General features: G+C 44.1%; 1 protein-coding gene across 1 annotated transcript in view; it reads right to left on the reverse strand.

The window, feature by feature from the left end:
* Positions 1-23826, reverse strand: part of CNGB3 (cyclic nucleotide gated channel subunit beta 3) — a 534104-nt gene that overhangs the window by 154852 nt on the left and 355426 nt on the right. Inside the window, exons 12-13 of the mRNA XM_077492986.1 lie at positions 17669-17733; positions 13732-13854 (exon numbers count right to left, since the gene is read on the reverse strand). Of these exons, the coding sequence (XP_077349112.1) occupies positions 13732-13854; positions 17669-17733 (188 nt within the window). The remainder of the gene's footprint in view (positions 1-13731; positions 13855-17668; positions 17734-23826) is intronic.

Consider the following 23826-nt stretch of genomic DNA (forward strand, 5'->3'; position numbering starts at 1 on the left):
GAAGCAGGGTTTATGGAGGGTTTTCTAATTCCGAGCACAATGCGGGACGTTCCTCCTGTATCAGATAATTGAGGTCAACGCTTCTCCATCAAGGGGTGGTGTCGGCCAAGCTATTTAAGGAGGTGGCGCTAGGTCGGATGGCCGGCTATTTCCTGCCCCAGCGTTGCCAGGTTTGATAGTTTCCCCATTGGGAGTCGTTCCGAAGAAGGAACTGATGATATTGACCCGCAAGTTTGTGCAGTTACCTATACAACATTTGACGTGGCTAACTCGTGGTTTTGGAAGCATGGAAAGGGGCCCCTCATGACAAAAAACAATGTAGAATCGGCGTTTAGGCTGCTGCCAGTACATCCCCAAAGTTGTCACTTGTTAGGGTGTTGGCAAGGGTCTTACTTTGTAGATCATTGCCTTCCAACGGGCTGTTCAATTTCTTGTGCCCTGTTTGAGGCCTTTAGTTCGTTTTTCTGGTGGGCAGTTAGGGAGGTGGCTGGGGTTAACTCGTTCATCCATTATTTGGATGACTTCCTATGCCTTGGTCCTCCAGAGTCCCGCTGTTGTGGGGTTTTGCTGGGGACAGTCCAACACTTGGCTGAGCGGTTTTGGATTGCATTGGCGGCCGACAAAACAGAAGGACCAACCTCAGAGTTGGTTTTTCTGGGACTCACCATTGATTCTGTGGCCATGGAATGCAGGTTACCAGAGGATCTGGCGGGAGGTGAGTATGGTGAGTGGCAAGCGTAAGATTCAGTTGAAGGAGTTGCATTCTTTATTAGGAAAATTTAATTTTGCTTGCAGGATTATTCCCATGGGTCGCATTTTTTGCAGATGGCTGTCGGCAGCAACGTCCAGGGTACGGGTCCCCAATCACTTTGTACGCCTGAACAAAGAACTGCAGGATGACTTACGGATTTGGGATGCATTTCTACAATCTTTCAATTGTGATTCATTGTGGCAGGCAGGGCCGGTTAGCAGTGCTGATTTGGTCTTGTTCACAGACGCGGCTCGGTCTGTGAGATATGGTGCTTACTGTCAAGGGCTGTAGAGTGCGGAGCCCTGGCCTGCGACTTGGAGGGAGGTGGGGTTCCTGAAGAATTTGGTTCTGCTAGAACTATTTCCAATTGTCTTGTCAGTAGAAATTTGGGGAGAGGCATTGAGGAACAAAAAAGTATGTAATTGCGATAACATGGGAGTTGTGTTGACAATTAATAACATCACAGCTTCCTCACCTCCTGTGGTACAGTTGTTGCGGTATCTGGTGTTTAGATGTTTAAGGCTGAATGCTTTTATATATGCTGTGCATATTCCTGGGGTGGCTAACAATTTTGCACGCTGGCACCGGAGGCGGACCACATAGGGAAGCCATATCCGCCAAGATTATGGACAATTGTGCTGGAGTTGCCACTGGATTGATACAGCAGTCCCTCATCGCTGGAACGTGGAAGGTGTATTCTAAAGTGGGGAATGAATGGTTTGCTCTGCTGGAGGAGGTAGGCGGGTTGGAGGAACCCAAAGATATACAGGCATGGTTGTTGTGTTTTATATGCAGTAATTATCCAAATGGTGTTTCAGGGTCTGCGACAGGGAAAAAGATGGTGGCCTTGGCCTTTTTGTTTCAGTTGGCGCGTCACAGGCGGGCATTGAGGGGCTACCGAAAAGGAAGTTCTAAAAAGGATTCCAGATGCCCGCCGTCCTTTGAGGTGCTGGGTACAATTCTAGAGAATCTGGAAAAGGTGTGTTCTTCATACTTCGAGCAGCTTTGTTGCTGGCCTGTTTTGGAGTTTTTAGAATCAGTGAGCTGGTTTTGCCTTCCAAGCGGGTGGTGGGGGGTTTACAGCTGGGGGACGTACAGTGCTCCGCATTGTCAGTACAGATTTGGATAAGGCGGTCAAAAACAGACCAGCTCGGAAAAGGGGTCAGAGTGGAATTATTCAGGGGCTATTGCACCCAATTTTGCCCAGTGGCAGCCTTAGAGCAGTTCATGGTTCTTCACCCCCACAGGGGGATGGGGCATTGTTAGTTCACCTCAATGGCTCGTGTCTGTCTAGGTTTCAATTTATGGCAGTTTTCCATAAGTGCCTGCAGGCAGGAGGTTTGATCCTGGGGCATTATGCTGCTCATTCATTTTGTATTGGTGCGGCCACGAAGGTGTCTTGGTGGGGACTTCCTATGGGAGCAATAAAAAAGATTGGTAGGTGGGAGTCCACTAGATATCAGTTGTATGTTCGTCCACATTTGTTATGATTTGTTTTTGCATACTGAGTGTACATCTTTTCTGTTTTTTGTTGGTATCTCGCTGGGTATGTCTTTGTTGTGTCTTTTCAGATTCCCCACAATGTCTCATCTGGATAATGGGACATTCATACTTTTTTGAGGGGCAAAAAGGAAGGATGTCAGGCCAGAAGGTAGACAGCTTAGGTTGGACAGAGAGGAGGGCAGGATAAGGTGGATTGGTATGCCAGGTATGATGTGGCATAAGGTTGTCCCTGAGGTACATCACTTTGCACGGCTGGACCAGCCACCAAATATTTTGGTCCCTCACGTGGGAGCCAGTGATTTGTGCATTAGACCCATGAGGCAGGTCATAAAAGATATTAAGTGGGATTTTCTTTTGCTGACATGATTGTGGTGTGGTCGGACATTGTGGCCCGCTTGTCTTGGAGGGAGGCACGGTCCACTGATAAAAAATGCTAAGGGGGTAGCTACGGCGCTCACCTGCTATTATTATTACACCTAGTCCCTACAGGGGTCAATTTAAAATCAAAAGGTATAACTAAAGTGAATGCTTATCACCGAAAATGCTTAATTATAATTTATACACATAAATAATAAAAATTTCAAATGTGCAATATATATAATGGCTAGCAAATAGCAGTATGAAACGTGCATAAATGTATTCTAGAGACCAAAATTTATATTGTTACAAAATGCTATGTGTTGGTGCAAAAACTTCAATATTCCACACTTTCCACAGTGTTAAAAAGTGCATATGTGCATTTATGGTGCCACAATCACAGTATATGCTATCACAAAAGTGCTAAGTGCTTCTATAAGTGCCACAATATGTAAATACAATGCTTTACACTTTAACTTCCATCATAACGCCTCCAAAGATATAAAGTCGCTAAATGGAAAAATACAAATATAAATTGATGAACCAGTCCAGCAGCAGAAATTAGTATCAGAAAGTTCCTTTATATTCAGTACAGAAGTGACAGTGTGCTTCAGTGCTTAATGGATTCCTGGATTGCAACCGGTGCGATTTCCATGCATAAAGACAATATTCCGTACTCACCAGCTCCCCTGCCCCTTAAGGGGTTAATGCGCCTCCACAGTGTGAGCCCCTGTGTCGGTCCATTATTAAACTTAACAAGACTCGTATAAAAGTCAACAAGGAGGTGGGTAGGTTTATTGCTCGTAATGGTGGGGTGGACATCTGGAGTTGGAGATTGACACCTGGAGGTACTTGAGAGGGGATGGGGTACATGGGGTACATCATGCCACAGCCTGCTGATGCCAAAGCGGTGCAGAGATTTATTGGCTTTGTTACATACCTAGCGAAATTCCTGCCACAATTATCTGAGGTGTGTGAGCCATTAAGGCGACTTCTGGACAAAGATGCAGTTTGGCACTGGCCTCCCAAGCATGACAGGGCAGTAGAGGATATAAAACGCTTGGTCACCTCTGCCCCAGTGTTGAAATACTATGATATCGCAAAGCCTGTTACAATACAAAGTGACTCCAGTAAAAATGGTCCAGAGCTCTTTCCTCAGCTGAGCAAAATTATGATCAAATTGAGAAGGAATGTTTAAGCATTGTATTTGCTTGCTAGCGTTTCCATCATTATTTTTATGGACGGGATTCAATTACAGTTGAAACTGATCACAAATCTCTAATAGCCTTATTCAAAAAGCCCCTTTTTTGTGCTCCCAAGTGTTTGTAGAGTATGATGCTTACATTGTAGCATTACAACCTCAATGTTGTCTACAAGCCAGGCTGTGAAATGTATATCAGCGATACCCTGGGCAGAGCTACGTGAGATAATGTGACACCTGGAGGTGAGCCTGAGCATCGTACAATTTGGCTGCCGCAACAGGAACAAAATTCCTTTGCCGATATCAATCAAGCGGACTATCTTAATGTCACAGATCAGCGACTACATCAAATCATACAGCACACCAACAGTGATGAAACTTTACAAGCTTTGAAGTCTATTGTTTTGAGTGGGTGGCCAGATGAAAAAGAGTCAGTACCTGGAATTGTAAGGGAATACTGGTTCTTTAGAGATGAGATCAGCATACAAAATGGTATCTTGTACAAAGGTCCAAGAGTCATTGTGCCAAAGTCACTGAGAGCAGAGATGTTATTACGCATACACTCCAGCCATATTGGTGGTGAAGCATGCTACAGACAAGCTTGTGATACTCTTTACTGGCCCATCATGCATGGTGAAATCAAAGACTTTGTCAGTAATTGTCCCACCTGCAATGAATATGCCCATTTACAACAGAAAGAAACCATGATGTCACATAAAATACCTACATGTCCGTGGCAGATTATCAGTATGGATTTATTCAACTATGCAGGCAAGGAATACTTGCTATTAGTCAATCATTATTCAAACTTCTGGGAAATAGATCTTCTTCCCAACTTATCCACTGAAGCTACAATTAAGAGGTGCACGGCTCAGCTTGCATGACATGGCCAACCAGATACAGTGATCTCCGACAATGGCCTTCAGTTTGCATGCCTACAATTCAGAAAATTTGCCACTGAATGGGAGTTTGAGCATGTTACTTCCTCGCCACGTCATCCACAGGCTAATGGTAAAGCTGAATCAGCTGTAAAGTATGCAAGAAAGTACAAAGTGATGGTAAAGACCCATGGAAGGCCATTTTACATTGGAGAAACACTCTGACTGAAGGCATGGATAGTAGTCTGGTATAAAGGCTGATGTCACAGAGATTAAAGACCTCCCTACCAGTAGCAAATAGGCTGCTTGAACCCTCTATCATACAAGGTGGTACAGAAAAGTTAAGAATTAAGAGACAAGTGTCAAAGGAAAATTGAATATTGGGGAACAAATCCATATGAAACCATTACCTGAAGATCAAACAGGCTTTTGTAGATTAGGTATTTGTCTGCAAAAGGTTGCACCATGCTCCTATCTTGTGGACGGTGAAGGAACTTTCTATCACCGCAATCAAATGGATTTGAGAGTGGCAGAGCAGCCTGAATCTCAGTATCCCATGAATAGATCAGACTCACCCAGTATCACAAGGGCATACTCAACCATTGACAGTGAAGCATGTACAGAAGCAAAGCCTCATACCAACGGCCATAACAGTTCTGGGCAAGCAAGTATACTCGACAGCTGTCAAGCGCAGAGCATGCTAGTATGTGATGATAGGTGCCCAGTAATTTCAGAGAGGGCTAAAGGAATCCTTGTGCAAGGGCCAGTCATCACCCGTAGTGGTACATGTTCAAAACTACCTATGAGACTTAACCTATAGAATGTGTTATTGCTGTGTCTCTTTTGGATTTCGGAATGTTCATTTATTAACACTAATAGGGCTGGAGATGTTATGGATGATATGTTTCTTTAAATGCAACTCTATGGTGCAACTCTGTTGTACTTTTTCCTGTGTGGTGTTTCCTGTTCCTGCTGGGCCTTTTCAGTAAACATGGCTTCTGTACAGTAATGGCTTGAATGAATGAATGAATGACTTGTATAGCGCTACCTATGCGAACTGAATCGCCTCAGGGCGCTTTCTTGCCACTGGTGTCCATCTGCAGCTTTTATGCAGTCCTTAACCTGTAGGGTCCCGATAGCTTGTGCTGTCTCTTTACATATATCACATCAAACAGATAGCTGAGTCTCTTGTGTAACATAGCTGGATCTAGATGGACCTCAGGTAAGTATTAAGGGGGTCGAGGGGGGCTGCTACATGCAAAAGGCTTTTTATCTTATTGCATAGAATGCATTACGATAAAAAACCTTCTGCCTTTACAACCACTTTGAAGCTGATTGGTTTCAATGCAGAGCTGCACCAGATTGTGATCCTTAAAACATAGCATCAAGGGACATTCTCAGACATACATGGGTTAATATAAATCTTTTATAGCTAGACTTGCAAATTAGTGTGTTCATATTTGTGTATAGGCCCAGGTGAGACTGCTAATAATTAAACAATCTCAAGCAAGCCTGTTCCATTTCTCAGGATTGGAGCAGCATTCAGTGAAATGGACAGCAGCAGAGATAATTACTCAGTCATTGCTTTACAAGTACATGCTTGGTTGAGAGTGTTTATGTAGCACTCCCCTGACTTCCAGGGGCATGTGAGGAACCTTCAGTAGCAGAATGGGCTAGCATTTACCCCAGAGTTTAGGCTGTCCATACATGGATCTTTTTTTTTTTCTTCCAATCAGCTGGTGGGCTGACAAAAGAAAGCAAATGGATTCCTCCATTCACACAACCAAGGTGCATGGAGGAAACATCCTCGCTGTGCTATTGTATTCTGAAAGTGAAAACGTCTCCACAGATTGGCTGCAGGCACTGATCGAACAAAAACCTTTCCAACAGTTCCATTCAAGAGAAGTCAAGCATTAGACCTGCTTCTCTCGAGTGGGAATGGCCATAGATGGATTTAAAATTGGCTGGTTCAGCTTTAGCCCATGGCTAGTGATGGGGGACTGTAAACCACTGGACACCAACTACGTTTTTGGGCTTTTCAAGATTTTATTGCTCTAGACCAGGGGTAATGAATTAAAATTAAAGGAGGTCCGGTCGCCAAAATTTTCTTTGGGCCGAGGTCCGAATCTCAAGTCTGTGCTACAACTCAGAAATATTGTAGTAACTGTATATCTATCAAAAACATGAGAAATGTACAATTTCCTTAGCATTTCAACAATATTTATTGTCAAGTTAAATCTGGTGTCCCCATCACAGTGCTTCTTTAAATCAGGTGTCCCCATCACAGTGCCCCTTTACATCAGGTGTCCCCATCACAGTGCCCCTTTACATCAGGTGTCCCCATCACAGTGCCCCTTTACATCAGGTGTCCCCATCACAGTGCCCCTTTACATCAGGTGTCCCCATCACAGTGCCCCTTTAAATCAGGTGTCCATCACAGTGCCCCTTTAAATCAGGTGTCCCCATCACAGTGCCCCTTTAAATCAGGTGTCCCCATCACAGTGCCCCTTTAACCCATCACAGTGCCCCTTTAAATCAGGTGTCCCCATCACAGTGCCCCTTTAAATCAGGTGTCCCCATCACAGTGCCCCTTAACATAAAATGCGCACATCAAGATTTCCCTTAACATAAAATAAGTGTCATGCTGATGGGCACATTTTATATTAAGGGGCATAACAAGACATGCCCCTTAACTTAAAATTTGCCCATCAAAGTGCCCCTTTTAATATAAAATGTACCCATCAGTGTTGCTCTTAAAATAAAATCTGCCCATCAGCGTGCCCCTTAACATGAAATAAGGGTCACACTGATGGGCACCTATTATGTTAGGAGGCATTCTGATGGACAATTTTTATTTTAAGGGGCATGCTGATGAGTATATTTTTAATGTGCACATCGGTGGGCATATTTTGTAGGGCACATTTTGTTGTACCCATCAGCGTGCCCCTTAACAAAATATGCCCATCGATATGCACATTAAAAATATACCCATCAGCGTGCCCCGTAAAATAAAATTTGTCCATCGGATTACCCCTTAACATAAAAGGTGCCCATCAGCGTGACCCTTATTTTATGTTAAGGGGCACGTTGATGGGAAAATTTTATGTTAAAGGGCACTCTGATGGGCACATTTTATTTTAAGGGACACGCTGATGGGTATATTTTTAATGTGCACATCGATGGGCATATTTTGTTAAGGGGCACCTTAACAAAACATGCCCATCAGTGTGCACATAAAAAAATATATCCATCAGCGTGCCCCTTAAAATAAAATGTGCCCATCAGAGTGTCCTTTAACATAAAATTTTCCCATCAGCGTGCCCCTTAACATAAAATAAGGGTCACGCTGATGGGCACCTTTTATGTTAAGGGGTAATCCGATGGACAAATTTTATTTTACGGGGCACGCAACACAACCAAGGTGCATGGAGGAAACATCCTCGCTGTGCTATTGTATTCTGAAAGTGAAAACGTCTCCACAGATTGGCTGCAGGCACTGATCGAACAAAAACCTTTCCAACAGTTCCATTCAAGAGAAGTCAAGCATTAGACCTGCTTCTCTCGAGTGGGAATGGCCATAGATGGATTTAAAATTGGCTGGTTCAGCTTTAGCCCATGGCTAGTGATGGGGGACTGTAAACCACTGGACACCAACTACGTTTTTGGGCTTTTCAAGATTTTATTGCTCTAGACCAGGGGTAATGAATTAAAATTAAAGGAGGTCCGGTCGCCAAAATTTTCTTTGGGCCGAGGTCCGAATCTCAAGTCATCAGAGTGTCCTTTAACATAAAATTTTCCCATCAGCGTGCCCTTTACAAAAAAAAGCCCCTTAAAATATACCCAACAGTGTGCAGAACACTGATCACTAATAAATAACTAATGTGCCCACATACCTTAACTGCAGGAGTGTGGGCACAACTGAAGCTGCCTGAGATCCAGGACCCGGGAACAGCGGGCAGCAGGGGGGCGGGGCGCGCACGTGACGTCACACTGCCCGTGTCTCTTCAGCTCTGAGAGACGCGGCCAGGAGCAGGGGGCGGGCGCATGCGCGCAGCGTCACTGGTTGCTGGGGAAACCCACGGTCCCAGCAAACCAGTGATTGCTGTCGCTTGCTAAACTGGCGGCATGGCGGTCCGGGCAGAAGTGCTGCTCGGTCCGGACTCGGACCGCAGGCCGCCATTTAGTGACGGCTGCTCTAGACTCACAGGGAGAGATGGTTGTGGCTCCAGTTACCCATGGCAAAACTTATAGACTCCAGATTTACTTCCAGCTCATATAGTGTATAGCTCCTTCAAGCCAATACCGTCACTTTATTTTACAGAAAACTTTCCCCCAAAAGAGTCATCAGGCCCCTGTGAGGGCCCAGCTTCTTCCTAGGACCTCTCTCCAGGGTCTCTCCTCCTGGCTCTTTCTAGGACCCCTCTCCACTTTGGTTCCTCTTCAAACTCTGCCAAGCAGGACAGCTTCTGAGGACCACTATTGGTTCCAAAGCTAGCCTCAACATCAAGCACATGTTAGATCCATTCAAGCAGTGGGCCTAGTAAGACAGTCTATTGGCATAACTCCTTCCCAGGCCTGATCCTGGTGGAAAAGGACCTCTCCTCAAGGTTGTCCCAAATATGTATGCCCTTCCTTATCATATACCACTGGTAACAATACTTCTAGTGAATGGGCACAGAAGGACACAAAGTATTAATACTCCAGCCCTATCCCCCTTTTTCTAACATGGACACTCCTTAAAAGCAAGCAGGAGCAAACAACTAGACTGGAATTAAAGAAAAACAAGAGAAACCGCAACATCTATCAAGCACTGGCTGGATAAAGCCAGGCATTACTAAAGTTTACAGATGCTGCTGCTTAAGGCAGGGTTGCCTCATTTAAATATGTAAAATGGCCGCTTTAAGCTATGGAGAAACTACAGTCATAGTTACCAGGGCCGGTGCAAGGATTTTTGACACCCTAGGCGAAACCTAATTTTGCCGCCCCCCTCTGGCTCCGCCCCCGACTCCACTGAGTTTGCCAGGTTCAATGGTTTAATTCAACCCTCTAACTGCTACATCTGCAAGACAGCTCGTTCATTTGAAAAACAGACTTACTAGCAGGATCACCAGGTGAATATAAAAGAGAAAACCTAAAAACAAAACTAATGCAGCCACCCATCTAAGAATTGGTAAGCTGCAGTATAATACATATTTTGCTTTACTTTAATACCACTTTAACTGGATAAAGTTAATCAAGTAATTCTGTTATACATCAATGTATAGGCAGATGATGGGAAGGAAGGAGTTAAAACAGGAGATAGACTGGAGTAAAGCTACTTCCAGTGCTGGCAAGGAGAGAGAGTGAGGGGGGTCAGGGGAGAGAGAGACAGGGGGTGAAAGAGAGAGGTCGAGAAAGAGGGAGGGTGAGAGAGAGAGAGGTCAGGGAGCGACAGAGGTCAGGGAGAGAGGGGGAGAGAAAGAGGGGGGTCAGGGAGAGAGACAGGGGGTGACAGAGAGAGGTTAGGGAGAGAAGGGGGTGTCAGAGAGAGAAAAAAAAGGGGGGTCAGAGAGAGGGGGTCAGAGAGAGAGAGAGAGAGGGGTCAGAGAGAGAGAGAGAGAGAGGTCAGAGAGAGAGAGAGAGAGAGAGAGAGAGAGAGAGAGAGAGAGGGGGGTCAGAGAGAGAGAGAGAGGGGTCAGAGAGAGAGCGAGGGGTCAGAGAGAGAGAGCGAGGGGTCAGAGAGAGAGAGGGGTCAGGGAGAGGTGAGAGAGAGAGAGACAGAGAGAGAGAGGTCAGGGAGAGAGAGACATGGGGTGACAGATAACAGGGAGATAGAGAAAGAGAAAAGGGGGGTTAGAGAGAGAGATGGGGGTCAGAGAGAGAGGTCAGGGAGAGAGACAGGGGGTGACAGAGGTCAGAGAGATAGAGAAAGGGGGGTCAGAGAGAGAGGGGGGCATCAGAGAGAGAGGGGTCAGTCAGAGAGAGAGAGAGGGGTGTTAGACAGAAAGAGAGGGGGGCATCAGAGAGAGAGGGGTCAGTCAGAGAGAGAGAGAGGGGTGTTAGACTGAAAGAGAGGGGGGCATAAGAGAGAGAGGGGGGGTAAGAAAGGGGGTGTCAGAGAGAGAGAGAGAGAGAGAGGTCAGAGAGAGAGAGAGAGAGGTCAGAGAGAGAGAGAGAGAGGTCAGAGAGAGAGAGAGGTCAGAGAGAGAGAGGTCAGAGAGAGAGAGAGAGGTCAGAGAGGTCAGAGAGAGAGAGAGAGGTCAGAGAGAGAAAGAGGTCAGAGAGAGAGAGAGGTCAGAGAGAGAGAGGTCAGAGAGAGAGGTCAGAGAGAGAGAGAGAGAGAGGGGGGTGAGAGAGAGAGAGGGGGGGTGACAGAGAGAGAGAGAGGGGGTGACAGAGAGAGAGAGAGAGAGGGGGTGACAGAGAGAGAGAGAGGGTGACAGAGAGAGATGGGGGTCAGAGAGAGGTCAGGGAGAGAGACAGGGGGTGACAGAGAGGTCAGGGAGAGAGAGAGAAAGGAGCGTCAGAGAGAGAGAGAGAGAGAGAGAGAGAGGGGTCAGTCAGAGAGAGAGAGAAAAGGGGGGTCAGAGAGAGAGAGAGAGAGAGGTCAGAGAGAGGGGGGGGCCGAGAGAGAGAGGGTCAGAGAGAGACATGGGGTGACAGAGAACAGGGAGATAGAGAAAAGGGGGGTCAGAGAGAGAGATGGGGGTCAGAGAGAGGTCAGGGAGAGAGACAGGGGGTGACAGAGGTCAGGGAGAGAGAGAAAGGGGCGTCAGGGAGAGGGGGGCATCAGAGAGAGAGAGGGAGGGGCATCAGAGAGAGAGAGAGAGGGAGGGGCATCAGAGAGAGAGAGAGAGGGAGGGGCATCAGAGAGAGAGAGAGAGAGAAAGAGAGGGGGCATCAGAGAGAGAGGGGGCATCAGAGAGAGAGAGAGGGGGCATGAGAAAGAGGGGGCATCAGAGAGAGAGAGAGAGGGGGCATCAGAGAGAGAGGGGGCATCAGAGAGAGAGGGGGCATCAGAGAGAGAGAGGGGGCATCAGAGAGAGAGAGAGGGGGCATCAGAGAGAGAGAGAGACATAGGGGGGTCAGAGAGAGAAAGAGGGGTGACAGAGGTCAGAGAGAGAGGGGGTCAGAGAGAGAGAGAAGGGAGAGGGGGGGTCAAAGAGAGAGAAGGGAGAGGGGGGGTCAGAGAGAGAGATAGAGAGAAAGAGAGGGGTGACAGAGGTCAGAGAGAGGGGGGTCAGAGAGAGAGAGAAGGGAGAGGGGGGGTCAAAGAGAGAGAAGGGAGAGGGGGGGTCAGAGAGAGAGGGGGGTCAGAGAGAGATAGAGAGAAAGAGGGGGGTTAGAGAGAGAGAGAGAGAGAAGGGAGAGGGGGGGTCAGAGAGAGAGGGGGGGGTCAGAGAGAGATAGAGAGAAAGAGGGGGGTTAGAGAGAGAGAGAGAGAAGGGAGAGGGGGGGTCAGAGAGAGAGAGAAGGGAGAGGGGGGGTCAGAGAGAGAAGGGAGAGGGGGGGTCAGAGAGAGAGAGAAGGGAGAGGGGGGGTCGGAGAGACAGAGAAGGGAGAGGGGGGGTCAGAGAGAGAAAGAGGGGGGGTCAGAGAGAGAGAGAGGGGGGTGACAGAGGTCAGAGAGAGAGAAAGAGAGGGGTGACAGAGGTCAGAGAGAGAGGGGGGGGGAGCAGGCTCTGGTCAGTGAAAGTGATCACTCACTTGGAATGTTCCCCGGGGGCTCACTGGTTCATGCAGCAGTTTCTCAGTGTGGCTGTTGGCTCGGCTGCTTGTTTTTAATCTTCCCGCCCACCTCCCCTTCACAGACGGAGCTCACAGGAGGGACGAGGCTGGAGAGAAGTGTGAAGCTGCTTGGGGCAGACATGCTGGAGGTGGATTGGACGGAGCCCACAGGAGGGGCGGGACTCGGGAGAAGTGTGTAGCTGATCTGATGTGACATCATGATGTCAGAGCAGAGAGGGGGAATCAATCATTGCCGGACACACGTCAGGGCGGGGGAGCGCTCTGGGGGGGGGCACTGTGTTTGTTGGACACGATGTCAGAGTGGAGAGCTGCGCGGGGGGAGGCGGGGGTTGGTGCTGCTGCTTGACACATATCAGAGTGGCTGCCTGGTGGATACTTGCAAGCTCTGTGGAAAGTGTAAGAGAGGAATAGACTAACCAGCGGCCGGGCGCCCTAGGCGGCAGTGCGCCCTAGGCGGTTGCCTAGTCCGCCTAGTGGTAGCACCGGCCCTGATAGTTACAGTATGGAAAATGGGGTAACTTTCTGTGTAATACGTTATGACCTAAGGCTTAAAATGTCTGCTAGTCATACAGCTTCTGCAGTACTGGCAGTATCATTGCTGGATGACACATTTAAGACTGAAATGAATATTCTCTAGTTATAAATACTGCATATCATCGGCTGTCAGAGCTATCCATACATACAGCACTACAGGAGCTGCTTGTCTCATAACCATAGATGATTGAAGCATCAGATTTTTCTGTGGAACTTGAAACTTTGAAATGCAGTTTAACGAGGGCATTAGAGCAGAAGAATGTCCTATCAAATGACCTCAGATGTTTCAACACAAACCCTTTAGAAAAAAAAGACACAGAAATGTCTCGTTATCATTAATTATATGTGAGTTTCCTTTAAGACATTTTAAGCCCAACAAGAGCTTATGTCACTCCAGATCTTCCTGCTACTGAGATTGGTGATGGTTTGGATGCATAAATAATACCCTTCGTCTTGCGTCTCTCCATCATTTCTATTGTCTTTGTGTCATTTGTAGAGCAAATGAAATAACAAGCTGTCAGTTTTGTCAAATGACAGATAGTTATACTGGTGGCTGCTGAATTTGACCTTTCATGATAACATATTAGCATTAACTGAGCCTTATGTCAAACACATACCCTAATACTAAAATGATCCTTTGAGCGTCTTAAAGGTTATTGCTCAATAACACAGAGTTCAAGTTGATACAATTCTTGCCTACATTTTAACTATTGCAAGCATCAATCACATCACATAGTAGCAAGTCTTTAAGTGCAGTAAGTCACAAAAATAAAACTTACATGTTCCCATTTCCATCATAGACCCATTTGGTGCTACCAATGCCTTCGTAGTTGGAGGCCCAATAGTAAATGCATGCGTTAAGATGAAGAATGAATAGGAGATAGCCTGTTGTTCGGATGACTCTGTGAAAGATAAAATTCAGATTTTTGTAGCAGGGAACAGAATCTACAGCAGAGGTAGGCAACCTTAAAAAGGTGGAGTTCTACCTAAACAACATGGGAGAAGTCAAAGATCACCGGGCACAGTGTCACCCAATTTTGCCTCCTCACACCTGATTTTAAACCTGATTTAATTGCCATACTACCTTGTCTAAATCATGTGCATCGCATGGCAATCGTGTGCAAATCAGGAGGTAAGGAGGCAACATATCACCTCTTCACCACGGTGTGGGTAAACTGCAGCGCATCAGTGTGAAAGAAGCCCAGTGGCCTCTTTAACACGGGGGCTTCCGTGAAGCGGAATCTGCTTGCTTAGCGCTAAGCAGGCAGATGACAGGTCAGTGTCCTCTCTGCATAGCACACATGGTCCCACTCACCTCTATGGGGCAATAGGATGTAAACAGACCGTCTGTCCATTTCCATCTGATCCGATCTGCTAAACGGATGGGGAATAGGATCATCATCCGTCTGTTTTTGGCGGACAGGATTGGATTGGATGGCGGCGGGTGTCAGCTGACATCTGCTGCTCCATAGAGAGGACTGGAGGGTGCGATCAGGTTCACCTGCAAAACCGACAGGCAAACCTGATTGGATCACCCATGTGAAAAGGGCCATAGTGAGTGAAATTGTGCTGACTTCAATCATCTAATTAAGTGCAAGAAAAAAATCCTGTTTGAAATTTTGCTTGCGTGTAATTGAGTATTCTTTGCAAAATACATTTTCTGCACATTCTTTAAGGAAAAGAAACATTCTCTAGAAAAGTGAAAATTCACTTTGCAATATGCACAGGCTTTAGTCCTGTAAATCAGTCACATGGGCCCCACTGCACGTGTGGATTTTTTAATTTTTCCTAGAGCTGGGCTTTAATGGTCTATTTTGCAAGCAGAATGTGAAAACAGGAGTGTGTATAATGAGTTTTAATTCTACTTTTCCCCAGATCACAGAAAACGAAAAGAATATGTTGAATTGAGCTGGGGTTTTAAAGTGCATCTAAATCCATAAACAAAAAATGTAATATTATTGCAACTTGCTATTTTTTCATTGTGGTTGGCTGCATTCAATTTCTATTTTGTTCCTTTATTTTTATCTTGTGATACTGCCAATAGCACATTTCCTGGCCTATGATGACAAAGCTCACTCAGCCTACTGTGTCAGGACAACAGAAACAGGATATGGCTAAAGGACTCTGCCCCTTTCCTCTACTCATTGGGATAGAGGGCTGTGGTTCTCATACATCGGTGAGAACAATGTAATTGACAACAGACATAGAGGAAGGGAAGTTATCAGATTACAAGATTTCTATTTTCTATATTCTAAGATCAACAGGCAAGTTCATTATTAGAGTTTACATACCCGGAGCATGCTGGGTTGGTTAAGTCACAAGGGGATGGTGCCACCTGGTGATGTTGCCGGGTGGCCCGCCCCTTATCTATTTAAGAAATGTCAGTTGGCGGAGCAGGCAGACGACGGTGTTGGTGGGTGTCTTGATTGGCAATGGATCTACACCTGGGGACATTGCTTTTATTTTTTTTAATAAAGGAACTGTAAAAAACTGTTTGTGTTTTTATTTCTTTTTGACACTTTTTTTGGTGAATGAGTAGGGGTAAAATGTACCCCTACTCAGTCACATAGGGGGGGCCGGTATCTGGGGGCTTCCAGATTCTGATAAGCCCCCTGCCCGTAGACCCCCAAAGCCACTGGCCAGGGTTGTGGGGAAGAGGGCCTTGTCCCCATAATCATGGGGACAAGGTGCTTTGGGGAGGGGGGGCAGAGCCCTCCTCCCCAAAACCCCCCCCCATGTTTAGAGTACCGTATATACTCGAGTATAGGCCGACCCGAATATAAGCCGAGGCCCCCAATTTACCCCCAAAAAAACTGGCAAACTTATTGACTCGTGTATAAGCCGAGGGTGAGACATGCCTGTCCATCCCTGTGTGTGTGTCCGTCCATCCCTGTGTGTCCGTCCATCCCTGTGTGTCCGTCCATCCCTGTGTGTCCGTCCATCCCTGTGTGTCCGTCCATCCATCCCTGTGTGTGTGTGTGTCCATCCATCCATCCATCCCTGTGTGTGTGTGTCTCCATCCATCCATCCATCCCTGTGTGTGTGTGTCTCCATCCATCCATCCATCCATCCCTGTGTGTGTGTGTCTCCATCCATCCATCCATCCATCCCTGTGTGTGTCTCCATCCGTGTGTGTGTGTGTGTGTGTGTGTGTGTGTGTGTGTGTGTGTGTGTGTGTGTGTGTGTCCAGCCTACCTTTGTCCCGAGCCTCCGTCCCGTGCCTTGCCTCCTTGCCTCCGTCCCGTGCCGTGCCTTGCCTTGCATCCGTCCCGTGTCGTGCCTTGCCTTGCCCCCGTCCCGTCCCGTCCCGTGCCGTGCCGTGCCTTGCCTTGCCTCCGTCCCGTGCCCTCTTCGTCGGCGGCCATTGTAAAATTCAAAAGCTGCGCCGCCGCCTTCGCCTGTGATAGGCGGAACACTGAATTTCCCAGCAGCCTGTGTTCCGCCTATCACAGACGTCGTATCATCCTCGTCCGTAGTACGAGGATGATACGATGTCCGTGATAGGCGGAACACAGGCTGCTGGGAAATTCAGTGTTCCGCCTATCACAGGCGAAGGCGGAGCCGGAGGCGCGGCTTTTGAATAGAATGGCCGCTGTCTGTCTGCTCGACACGCTGATCGAGCGGGCAGACAGCGATGACTCGAGTATAAGCCGAGGGGGGCACTTTCAGCCTCAAAAAAGAGGCTGAAAATCTCGGCTTATACTCGAGTATATACGGTATGTGGCCTGGTATGGTTCAGGAGGGGAGTTTGCTCCCTCCCTTTTCTGGCCTGCCAGGCTGCATGCTCGGATAAGGGTCTGGTATTGATTTTGGGGGAGGGGGGGCCCACACCAATTTTAAAAAACAATTTGGAGTGGAGGTTCAACTCAAAATGGATTGAGGGGGCATGCTGTTTTTAAAAAAAATATTTGGCATGGGGCTCCCCTTAAAATCTATAGCAGACCCAAAAGGCCCTAGTATGGATTGGGGGGGGGGACCCCCACGCTGTTTTTTTTTTTTAGATCAAATTTGTGTTCAAAACTGATCAGATGTGCGATTCAGGTGCGCTCCCATATAAGTAAATGCGCCTGGAATTTACATTTGAAATGCACTGCAGTGCTCAGAAAACGCACAGGGCTCTTTTTAAAATTGCACCGAATTCGCACTGCCGCTGCACCGCATATATGTGAACCGGCTCCATAGAAAGTGAGTTTAATTCACATGTTATTCAAATTGGATATGGGTCAAAATGCATCCAATGTGCATATACCCTGTTTCCCTGAAAATAAGACCTAGCGTGATTGTCGTTGATGGCTGCAATATAAGCCCTACCCCCCCCCCCAAATAAGCCCTAGTTAAAGTCCTTGTAGGTCTTCTTTTCAGGGTAGGGCTTATTTTCGGGGAAAGAGGGTAGGACTTATTTGGAGGGTAGGGCGTATATTGCAGCCATTGCTGACAATCACGCTAGGTCTTATTTTTGGGGAAACAGGGTATGTAAACAAACCTTTAACTGGAGGCAGAATTTATATTTATTTTCCTTCCTTCACTAGTTTTCAATCATTTTTGCACTATAGAATTTTAATTCTATACAGTGTGGGGGATTTCAAATCTTTCCATGTGTTAAGGAGTCAAATTAAACAAATACAACTTGGCTTACACAGGTGATGTTGCAGTTTTTTTTTCCCATTTCCAAACAAATTATGGTTTTCTAACAAATTCTCGCAGTTAGGAGCTCACCTGTAAATATAAGCTCTTTTGAGAACTGCTTCCAGTCGATCATTAAATTCAAAGAATGAACTGTACTGAAAAACAATGTCAAAAGAAACGATTAGACCCACACAAGTAATAACAGGGTACTAACAAAAGTCCCAGCCTCTTACTGCTGTAAAATTGAAGTGAAACTAAAAACATCACTAACAACAAAATAGTTTCATTTAGGATTCATTTAAACAAGCCAAAGTAAAAAAATTCAGTTTAAAAGACAATAATGTTATTTTACAGAAGAGGTCTTATGCTATGAAAGAGAGTTCCCCTCGTTTGCATATGAAGTAAAGAAGAAATGGCTGCACATCGATGAAAGTCCAGTTGCCGTTTATTGATCACCTAGATAACATCGAAAGACACCAATACACAGTCTTGTAGACGTGTTTCACACAGTACAGTTGTGCTTAATCGTTTCCAGTCATTCCTGTTTGCATATATTGGGCAAAATTGATTTTCCCGTGCAACAGCAGAAATCAGCCAGCACTTGTTTATACTTACTACATACTTAAGCTGCATATACACTATACAAGTTTCTGTAGCTTTTTCCCTTCATATTTACCAAAACCATATAATATGAGGTCAAAACTTAAGGCCCCTTTCAAACGACAAACCCACTTGGATCCGCCTGTCCGTATTGCAGGCGGATCCAAGCTGGCCATCCAATGACTCCTATGGGGAGACGATTGTCAGCGGAAATGTGTCCGCTGACACCCATCTGCCATCCAATCTGCTAAAAACCGACGTATAGCGATACGTTCACCATCAGTCTTGGTGAATCGGATCAAATGAGATCTGATGAAAACGGACATGCTGTCTGTTTTTGTCTGATCTGTCCATAGGAATCAGCAGCACTCTGACAGGCCCCTCCCTGCTCATCCACCGGGTCAGCGGAGATCAACGGAGCAGATCCGCCTTATGTGGAAGGGGCCTAAAGCCTCGTACACACGGTACGATTATTTACAGGGGATTGTCTGTTAGTATTGTTTGATGTCAGATTTTCATATGGTCAGTATGCAAATCCGTCACACAAAAGTCAAAAGTACAAACACTCATGCTCGGAATCAATATTCACCAAACACGAAATTAGCAAAATAAATAAATAAGGGTGGCGCTCAAGAGCTGAAATTCCTCATAGTACGTCACTATGTTTGTGTTTGTGGCACGCCCTTTTGACAAAAATCAGACACTCGGTTGGCCAACAATTGTACCCTGTGTATGAGGCTTAAGAGTTTCAATTTGTTTGCAATCAGGCAGGCCCTTGCACTACATGGTTTTGGTAAATCTGAAGGAACTCTGACAACAAAAGTTGTATAGTGTGTATGGGTTTCAGTCTCAAATTGATCTTGAGATTTTATAATGCTTGGTAGTATAAAACCCTTCGGCAGTATATATGGCTTTTTTTATTTTCCTTTGCTCTGCTATGTGCAGTATGGGCTTTTTTCATTTTTCTTTTTCTTGTGCATTATTCCTATATGGGTTGCACTTTACATTTATATGGTATATATTTATTTTATCTATTTATACAATCTAACTAGATTCTTCGTCTAAGTCAGGGGTCTCCAAACTACGGAGCTGCAAAATTTTATCCGGCCATCTAAAATAAAAGGGAACCTTGATGAAAGGGCGCTCTGCTGGGCTCAAGTTCATTTGGAATTTCTTTGCTTTGTTGTACTGAAATTTTTTTCTGTTGTTTTAAATCATATCATATAAATCATTTTTTTTTAAAAAAGCAAGCATATCACTTTTAAGTAACTAACCAAATTAACTAACTTAAAGTAACTCCACTTTTGTTGAGAAAAAAAGATTTTCCTTTGGGTGATCTATGTACATTGCAAGGATTTTAACAAACTTTGTTGCAGATTCCTACCTTTTGCCATTCTGAAGAAGTAACTGTTGTTTGTCTGTGCCCATGTGCTAAGTAAATCTGTATAGAAGTGTTTTTTTTTCATTATCAATCAACTGCTGATCCCGCAAGTCTCTAGAGAGGAAACTTACAAGGTCTACATCACTTTAGATGTGATTTCCCTTTTTCACCAAAAATTGAGGGGATGCTTAAAATCTAACTTGCAACACAGCAACCAAGAACGTATTAGAATCTTTGGAAGTAGGGGTGCAGATGGGAACTATTGGGCCCTCAATATTGTAGTTGAGACATGATCATAGAGGTGATGGGGGATTGACCCTACTTAATAATAGCTATATTCCACGTCAATGTACATGTTTTTCCCATTTATATCCACCACTACCACCGTGTCCTTCTCCTTTTTATTTCTAGTATTCCTAAAAGTAGGATACAGAACTATGACAAAAGCCTGGTCCTTCTTTTAGGACTCTAAGTGGACAAGTTTCAGATGAACTGATCTATTCCTTGCAGAGGATTGCAATTAGTGGTTATGTCTATTGCTATGTTCATTAATGTTTCACATGTAAAATACAGGTATGTAATACCTTTGTTCCCAACAAGGGGGAACAAACTTGTATTAGATATCATTTTATAAAATTTCTCTTCTGATGAATGTACCCTCCATCATTGTAGAGCTTGACTGTAGTTATCTTCCTGATGAAGCAGGCATGGACCAGTGAAACATGTCAAAGTCACAGCAAGCAATACATCACCCAAGCTGGTGGGGATGATGAGTGAATTACTAGATGATAAATTATACAATTATATGCACTTGTAATGTTGGCATGCAATATTTTTGTCCTTTTTAATGTTCAATAATGTTTTTATAACATTTGTAGAATAAAATATAGATTTTTTACAGTTTATGTGGTACCTGTAAAGTCATTGATTCTCTAGTTAGGGTTTTTTTGTATACATTTGTCTAAGGATGTGGTACCAGAAACTATGGGGTTTATTTACTAAAGCTAGAGTGGGCAAAATTAGTCACAATTCTGCATAGAAACCAATCAACTTCCAGGTATTATTGCCAAAGTTTAATTGAACAAGCTGAGGTTAGAAGCTGAGGTTTCTATGCAGAATTGTGACAAATTTTGCCCGTTCTTGCTTTATTAAATAAACCCCATAGTGTTTAATATGTAGAAGGCTTCCTATTGGGACTCCTGCCTCCCCTAACTAATTTTTGGTCATTCATTAGAATACTCAGAAACACAAAGGGTGAATTGCAGAATTTTTTGTTGAGCAAAGATTGGTTAAAAAGTTTTTCAGGTTTCCCTTTTTAATTGCTGTTTATGTCTTCCAGTTCCAGTGACCCCCATTCTCCTCATTTCCAACACATGAAGCTTGCAATTCTCTTCTCCTTCAGATAAAAACCTGTTTAGCGGAATTAGACTGTAACTATGTAATTATATAGCCATAAAAACAAAAAACTTCCACTGACCCTTATCAAAATCAGTGTAGCGATAAATAAAATATCCAAGTCTGTAAATCACTTGCATTTGAATGATTTAGTGGATAACATATGAAGGCAATGTGTCAAACCCAGAAGCCCCTGCCCAAGGTCATTTTTTTACAAGTCCCAGATCTCCCTCGCCATCTCCTGTAACTGAACACATCACCAAGACAATTCCATCTACCTGATACCGATGTAACTTGTCACATCTTATCATTCAAGAGCATTTTGCTTAATAGAGTTTAAGCACCAATGAACATGACTTATCGGCTTTGATCATTACCAAATGTTTCACCTAGATATTGAGAAGAGCATTTATTTTAGCAAGCAACACTACGCTCCTTAATTATTTGCATTGTTACATATTCAGTAAAAAGGTCAGTTGATTTGGGCAGTTTTTCAATAATTGTACATAATTAAAAAACTTAAAAGGAGAAATTCAGTCTGGTACAATTCACCAGAAAGTTCACATAATATTACCTCATAAATTTTTTCCTTTTTAAGGTCATTCATTATGATCGAAAATCATTATTTTGAATAAATTCGTAACTTTGGAAAAATTTGAATTTGTTATGTTCCATTCGTTTGGATGTGGTATTTGTAAATTCAAAAATTTGTAAATTCCAAATTTACTTTTTTTTACATTTTTTTGGAAATTCTTAAATTCCGATATCCGAAAATTAGATATTTAGAAGATTCGTAAATTTGAAAATTCAAAAATTCTAAAATCCGAAAATTAGAGAATCTGAAATAATAATTAACTAACTAATCATAACTATTAAATTATAGTATTGTTATTTCCTTTCAAATGTGGCTGTTTATGAAAGTATCGAATATGAATTTATCTGAAGTTATGAATTATCCGAAATAACGAATGCCACATCTAAATTAATGGAACGTAACAAATTAATAACAATAAATAATAATAAAAAGTTTTTATTATTATTATTTTTTATCATTAATTTGTTACGTTACATCTGTTCAGTGTTGCCAACTATCAGTATTTTTACTGGCAGCCAGTAAAAAATATAGCTGTGATGTTCGGCCTGGTCCAGAGCTGGCCGAGACCATCCAAGTCTCTGCTACAGTGTGTTCGGGCAGCTCTGGTGGAGGCTGTGCCCGAGCGTGTGGTGCGATGTCATGGTGCAAGGGAGCCAAGCAGATCGGCCAGAGCCTCGTGTGTGCATCTGCAGGACAGGAGCAGGGCAGGTCGGGAGCGGGACTGTCAGTGCTGTTTAGACTTGAGTGGACTGAAGGGATCAAGAGTCAACTTCGTGTGTGTGTGCCTTCCTATTCTAATTTCTTTGCCTCCTGAGTCCTGTCCCTGAGCTACTTACTTACTATATCAAAAATAAAATAAGAAATATGTTTTTTGCCCTAATATCTACCTTAAATCACATTGCTAATGGCATATTGTACTTGTTTGTAGCCTAAATACTAAAATTTGCACTTAAAACTGTAATTTTGTAACTTTTGGAAATGTCAGTAAAAACTTGACTTTGCCAGGACATTTTGGGTGTTAGGTCAGTAAATTTCAATCTGGTAGGTTGGCAACACTGCATCCGTTCAAATGCGGCATTTGTTATTTTGGATAATTCGTAACTTCTGATAAATTCGTATTCGTTAAGTTCACTAACAGCCAAATTTGAAAGGAAATTCCAATACCTAGAATTTAATAGTTAGTAATAGTTATTATTAGTTAGTTATTATTTCAGGTTTTCAAATTTTCAGATTTTCGTTCTTATTTTTGGATTTTCATTCTTGTTTTCGGGTTTTCAAATGTTCAAAATTTTTTACATTTTTAAATTTACAAATTTTCAAATTTACAAATTTTCATTTTCGGAAAAATGTATTAAAAGGGTTTTCAAATATTTCCAAATTAACGAATGTGTCCAATTTCGTCAAAAAACGAATTCTGAACAAAACGAATTGCACATGTTTAATAACTCCTGTGAATTTTTTTGCCATCTGTGTCCCACTGGGGAGATTTACCTTCACTTGCTGTCCCATAGCCAAAACAGGAAGTGAGAGGAAATCTTTGCAAATTAAGGGTAATCGATTGCCTGCCCTCCCCCCCCTCCACCCAGGTCCCCAGAACTAGAGTCCCCATTGGAGGATTTTCCTTTTATTCTCGGGGCAACCCATGATATGGGATTTTTTAACTTTCACTATTGATGATAATTGTAAAAAGGACAAATAGAGGGGGTGAATCTCCCTAACGGATCAGAGGTATCAATAACAACCTGACAATAGTTCCAATTGATCTCCACTCTATCCAAAACATATACTTTAAAGTTGCTCATAAACATAACATTGCCCCGTCTGTAATTAATGTTTGATTTTGGGTCTAGTGGGATAGCAGTCACTTCTGAATGCTATTGCTTCTGTGCAATGATTACTTTTCTGTCTGTATGTTTTGTTGTGTTGATTTCCTGTTACAGGTCTAAGGAGATCTATACTCAAAACACATCCTTTTATTTTAAAACATTAGCATTATAATAGCCACATAAGCAACAGTTATTTTTGATAATCCCATATAAGGTTAAATGAAACATTTTCTGTTATGTTTTGATTGCTACTTGACTGCTGATCGAATTTTTCCACAACTTCCTGGATTTCCTTAATGCTTTGCAGCTTCTCTGCTGCCCAGTAGGGATGAGCCGAACACCCCCCGGTTCGGTTCGCACCAGAACTTGCGAACGACCCCCGCGTTCGGTACGAACGTTAGAACCCCATTGAAGTCTATGGGACTCGAACGTTCGAATTGGAAAGTGCTAA

Source organism: Lithobates pipiens, unplaced genomic scaffold, assembly GCF_037356315.1.
Source record: "Lithobates pipiens isolate NorthernLeopardFrog02 unplaced genomic scaffold, aLitPip1_a1.2 Scaffold_19, whole genome shotgun sequence".
NCBI classification, from domain to species: Eukaryota; Metazoa; Chordata; class Amphibia; order Anura; family Ranidae; genus Lithobates; species Lithobates pipiens.